Here is a 5,958-nt window from a genome sequence, read left to right on the forward strand (position 1 = left end):
TGACTGATTTTAGTTAACAAATGACATTTTTGAAATATATTATATACCTGCATGAATATAGAAAAAACCAAAATTGTAACGTTCATGAGGTGCATGCTGCATATTCCTATAAAGGAAAAGTATAAAGAACCAAAAGTTTATCAGCCAAAAGTTAAACAAAACTATATTAATTTATATCAATAATTAATTAATTTTAAATTTTTTAAATTTAAAATTTAAAAAATTTTAAATTGATTAAGTAAACCTAATTAAAACCTATAAAAACCTTCCTCTTTTTTCTCACATTAATCTATCCACTTCTAACAATCACAAATTCGAAAAATATATAAAAGAACATCTATTTAATATGAAAAAGAAACATTCTAATACTTAGTAGAAGAAACATCCATATATATTAACTCGTAAAAATTTTGAATTCATCCAAAGGTATTTAGCTGAGTTTTGACTGATATGCTTTTGGTTCCTAGCTTTACTCTCCTATAAATTACATCAGCTTTTCCCTTCAATTTTCATGTCTCACTGCCCAATGCCTCTTGTCTAAGTTGTGCTGCATTTGGCACCATTATCTTCCTGCTACAAACCCCCACCCCAAAAAAATCTTCAGTTTTTCCCTTCATTATTGGAAGCGAAAAACAAGAGATAATCATCATGGTGATGAAGAATGGTGGGTTTGAGAAGAAGGTGTTGATGCAGAAGACCAAGAGCTGGGGCAAGGAGGAGGATCACAAGAGTAACAAGATCTTGGTAACAATCAATATCTTAGGGAGTTCGGGGCCAATAAGGTTGGTAGTTAATGAAACAGATCTTGTTTCACGTGTTATTGAGACAACACTGAAATCCTATGCTAACGAAGAGCGCCTTCCTCTGTTGGGATTTGATGCTACCAACTTCTTTCTCTATTCTCCAGATGCCGCCTTCCATGGTAAGACTGTCCAGCCATTTTTTATTTAAATAAAAATATTTGTTTAATTTTTATTTTTGTCAAAGCAGAATATTTACGTTTTTGTGTATTATATGTTAATTTTATCGAAGTATTTCGCGGGCACATACCAAGAAGAAAAAGGTTTAAGGATTAGTAGAATTTATTATTGTTGATTATCACTTTTAATCATTAACTTAATTTTTTAGTCTAAATAATTTAATAACATACTTTTAACTTATACTTTTTTTACCGAAAAATTTAGAGGAAAAAAAGAAAGCACAAATATGAACAAATTAATTATATTGTATAATTTTTACTCTTCAAAATTAATTGACATTTAATTTAAAAGTAAAAAATAGAGTAATTCTTCGCATACAAGCGATTAAGGCTTGTAAGCCTTACAAGTTCAATTCAAACTAACGCTCAAACACGTTTCCAACCATTTTTCTTTCTCTTCGTCTTCTCCTTCTTCTTTTCTTTCGTTTTTTGTCTTCTCTTTCTCCTTCTTCTTCTTTTTCTTGCTGCACGTTCTTCTTCCTCTTACTCTTCTTCTTCTCCTTTTCTTTCGTTTCTGCACGTTCTTCTTCATCGTCTTCCTCTTCTTCTTCATTTACGTTCTTTTCTCTCTGTTTTATCTTTTTTTTTTCGATTTTTCATGGTGAAATCGTTTTTGAAGAAGAAGAAGCAGTAGAAGATGAGGAGGAGAAAGAGAAAGAGTTCTAAATTATGCATAAGATGTATTTTAACGAATTTTGGGTGTATTTCCTTAAATTATTTGGGTGTATTTTTTGTAATCCTTTGGGTGTATTTTCTATAATCGTTTGGGTGAATTTCTGTAACCGTTTGGGTGTATTTCTGTAATCCTTTTGGTGTATTTTTGTAATCCTTTTGGTGTATTTCTGTAATCATTTTGGGTGTACTTCTGTAATCGTTTGGGTGTATTTCTAAAGTTCCGTTATCTTCAAAAGGATTACAGAAATACACCCAAAGGATTACGAAAAATACACCCAAAGTATTTAAGAAATACACCCAAAATTCGTTGCATAATTCAGAACTCTTTCTCTTTTTCCTCATCTTCTGCTACTTCTTCTTCTTCAAAACGATTTCAAAACTTGATTTCATAAACCATGAAAATCGAAAAAAAAAAACGAAAAAGAAGAGGAAGAGGAAGAAAAGAAGAAGAAGAGGAGGAGGAGGAGGAGAAGAAGACGAAGAGGAAGAGGAAGAGGAAGAAGAAGAAGAAGAACCATTCGGAGTGTAGCGCTTTGAAAATAGAAAATCTTAAATAACGTATTAAAAGGCCTAGTAACTTGTAAGACTTGTAAGTCAAAAAAACTTGTATGTGTAGAACTCTTCTAAAAAATATTAATAAAAAATTAAAATAAAATACTTGTGCTTTAACTTAAATTATGAAAAAATATATTTTTATAAATTTATGAATTAAAAAAGAGAGATTGGCAATTCTTTAAAATTTATTAAAAAAAATAATTTTTTTATTTATTAACATCTAAGAAAATATTATAGTAAAATCGACCAATATAACTTATAATCTTTTAAGGTGACATAAGAAAAAAATTTGATTTTTTTAGAATTTGATATACAGATAAATCTAATAAAAAATACTAACTAAATTTATATAATATATGATTAAAAAATAAAATAAAATATTATATTAATTAAATTATTATTTAAATTGTGAAATAAATTAAATAGAGAAAATTTCACTCCCCTCTCCTGTGAGATGCTAAAATGACACTCTCCTCCCCTCTATTTTATAAATGTACATTTCCCTCCCTTCTAACTTTTAAAAAATCTCATTTTTAATCCATTTTAAACTTTTTGTGTTAACTAATGTTAACTTTATCTATTTTTTAAGAAAAAAATTATTTTTTAAAAAAATATTCATTAGCAAAAATTTTATTTTTTATTATTAAATTTTGCTTAATAAAATATTCTTTAATAAATTATTTTTTTATTGATTAAATTATATTTTTAAAAAATTTAATAATTATGTTATTTTTTTAAATACCATTTAATAATTTTTTAATTATTAAATTATAATTTTACCAAAATTTTTGTTAACAATTTGTTTATATTTTACTATTAATTTTTCGATATCTATATATTATTTTAACATTAAATAAAAAATTTTAGTAAGATTATTTTTCAATATCAATAAATATTAATTATTATACATATCAGTGGTAAGATTTTTTTATTTAATATTAAAATAATATATATTAATATAAAAAAATTAATAGTAAATATAAAAATAATTGTTAACAAAAATTTTAGTAAAATCACAATTTAATAATTAAAAAATTATTGAAAAATAGGTATCTTAGAAAAAAATAATTTAATTATTAATTTTTTTAAAAATATTTCGTTAAAAATACAATTTAATTAATAAAAGAATAATTTATTAAAGAATATTTTGGTAAGTAAAATTTAATGATAAAAAATAAAAATTTTTGTTAGTGGATATTTTTTTAAAAAATAATTTATTTTTTTCATAAAAAATGGATAAAGTTAACATTATTAACACAAAAAATTTAAAATGGATTAAAGAGGAAGTTTTTTAAAAGTTAGAAGGAAGAAAAATGTACATTTATAAAATAGAGGGGAGGGGAGTGACATTTTAGCATCTCGCATGAGAGGAGAGTGGCATTTTCTCAATTAAATAATAATATATTATAACAAACGTTTTCGATTACCTTGTGTTATTTCAAATCCTGAAAAAATTTTATTTGAGCTTCTATGGCGGCTTTTATATATATATATATATATATATATATATATATATGAAAAAAAATTATTTTTCATAATACGCATGGATTAAAACGGGGTCTAAATTGCACATCGTCAATTCGCGTACATCACCAACGAAATAGAAATATTCACCATTTTATGCAAGGTTTCTACATTCCACTTCACCTTCAGCAGTCACGAATTGGAGCAACCACATCAGCCAAAGCAGACGTGAAATGGAGGCACGGAGTCGCAAAATGGGGACCCCTCCAAGGTGCGGATGCTGCAGACGAAGTGAACAACTCATGTGGGCCACATACGAAATGGGCAGTAAATTTGTGTGTATTTGAATTGTAATTTGTTAAACTGGAGTTTGAATAAAAGTAATTTTATACAATTAATTTTAAATAAAAGTAAGTTCGTAAAAAAAATTAAGCAAATTAAAAATTAAAATTTTCAAGAAACTTTTAAAAAGATATAACGTATTTTTTTTTTAACGGAATTGCCAAACACACTCTTTATTTATACCACACACAAAATGAAGCAACTTAATATATACCACACACCAATTAAAACCAAAGTTAGGCTATAAAAATCCTGCTACAGCGGAAGTGATGTCACAACTCCAATTCATCCTTTTTCTACTTTCTCTTCCTCTCTGTAAATCCCATTTCCATAAATCTTAGATTCTATTTCTCTTTCTCTCAGTGATTTGGCCACTTCGTATACGTCAGTCTTGATATGATCTAATTCGTGGCCGGTGAATTTGATATGAGTGTCATGCCCTACACCCATTTCATAGAAACCTTGCATAAAATAGTGAGTATTTCTATTTCGTTGGTGATAAATACAAATTGACAATGCATAATTTAAGTACAATTTTGATTCATACGCATTATAGAAAATAATTTTTTTTCACACATATAAATACAAAAGCCTTCTATGGCACCTTGAAGGTTATTATGCGACACATTCATTTTTTAACATCAAGAGTAATTGTAGTGATAGTTTCTTATTAGATACCAATAAATTAAATAATGATTTTTTAATGGATTTAAAAAGAATGTCAATAGTTCATTTTTAAATTCATAAATTTGTAGCAACAAAAATTATTAAAAAAAATATTAGTTTTAACTTTTAAGGTTCAAAAATGATAAATTCTCTTCTCACTATTTTTTTATTAGGATATTTTTATCTCTCATCATTAAATAAATAGATATATCAATTATTTTTTGTATATGAAAAGTTGTAAATTTGTCAATTTTTAAGATATTTGCTTTAATATACGATGACTAATTTATATACGATAAATAAAATAAACAAATAAATGATTACCATGTGAATTATATTTTTTTGGTCACCATTTATTTTTTATTTATTTTTTAAAAGATACTATATCAATATATATACTAAAATACCCTTATAAATAATTATAAATAGACATATATGTCCTTATGATTAATTTTGTTGAAAAATTAAATAATGTTTTTATTATTGTGACGAAAATACCCTCTTATGATAAAAAAAATTAAAATTAAATCTTAATCTAATAATCTAATAATTTCGTCTTTGACATTTTAAAGCAACCAATTAAATCTCTAACTTCTGAAAATATGATTTTTATTTGTGTCTTTCAGCCTTTCACTCTTTCCAAACTTGTCATCACATTGGAAAGATTGGATAGTACAATGTTGATTTAGACAAATGAATATCACACAGTGTAAGTCTGTAACGATTCTTTGACGTTAACATCTTTATACTTAGATCAATACGATGTCAGAAAATAGTTTATAAAACTTAATTACATTAAAATTAATAGACATCAATTAAATCACATAAACTAATATCGCATACCATATTGATTAGAATTAAAGAATGTTCACGTAAATTAACCATTATGCAATTGCTCGCAGCAAACTACATTAATATGGAGAGCTTAATTATTTTAAAGAAATTCAAGAACTAAACTCATTTATCGTACAAACTTTAAAAATCAAAATGTACATTATCTCGATATGATTTACATTTTTTACAGTATATGCTAGGAGCAAATTAAAAGCCGATGATTGTCTTTGCCACTTTTAACAGATCTAGAGCCGTTGAAACCCATAGGATATTATGGAGCAAGAAACTTTGTGCTGTGCAAAAACCAGGCATTCCCAAATGAATCTCCATCAAAGATACATCATAAGGGAATTTGTGACTGGAAAAGGTTAAACAAATCACTTAGTTTTGGAGCGCTTCGTTTTATTCTGCATTGTACTGTTAGTGGCGAGGCCAAAGCCTAA

At 26.2% G+C, this 5,958-nt stretch overlaps 1 protein-coding gene across 1 annotated transcript; it reads left to right on the forward strand.

The window, feature by feature from the left end:
* The first annotated feature begins 648 nt into the window (after window positions 1–648).
* LOC112701154 (uncharacterized) lies at window positions 649–5,958 on the forward strand. Its single transcript, XM_025751951.1, has 2 exons — window positions 649–922; window positions 5,759–5,958. Exons 1-2 carry the CDS (start codon window positions 649–651, stop codon window positions 5,956–5,958), a joined length of 474 nt encoding a protein of 157 aa, XP_025607736.1.

Source organism: Arachis hypogaea, chromosome 7 (genome assembly GCF_003086295.3).
Source record: "Arachis hypogaea cultivar Tifrunner chromosome 7, arahy.Tifrunner.gnm2.J5K5, whole genome shotgun sequence".
In the NCBI taxonomy this organism is placed as follows: domain Eukaryota; kingdom Viridiplantae; phylum Streptophyta; class Magnoliopsida; order Fabales; family Fabaceae; genus Arachis; species Arachis hypogaea.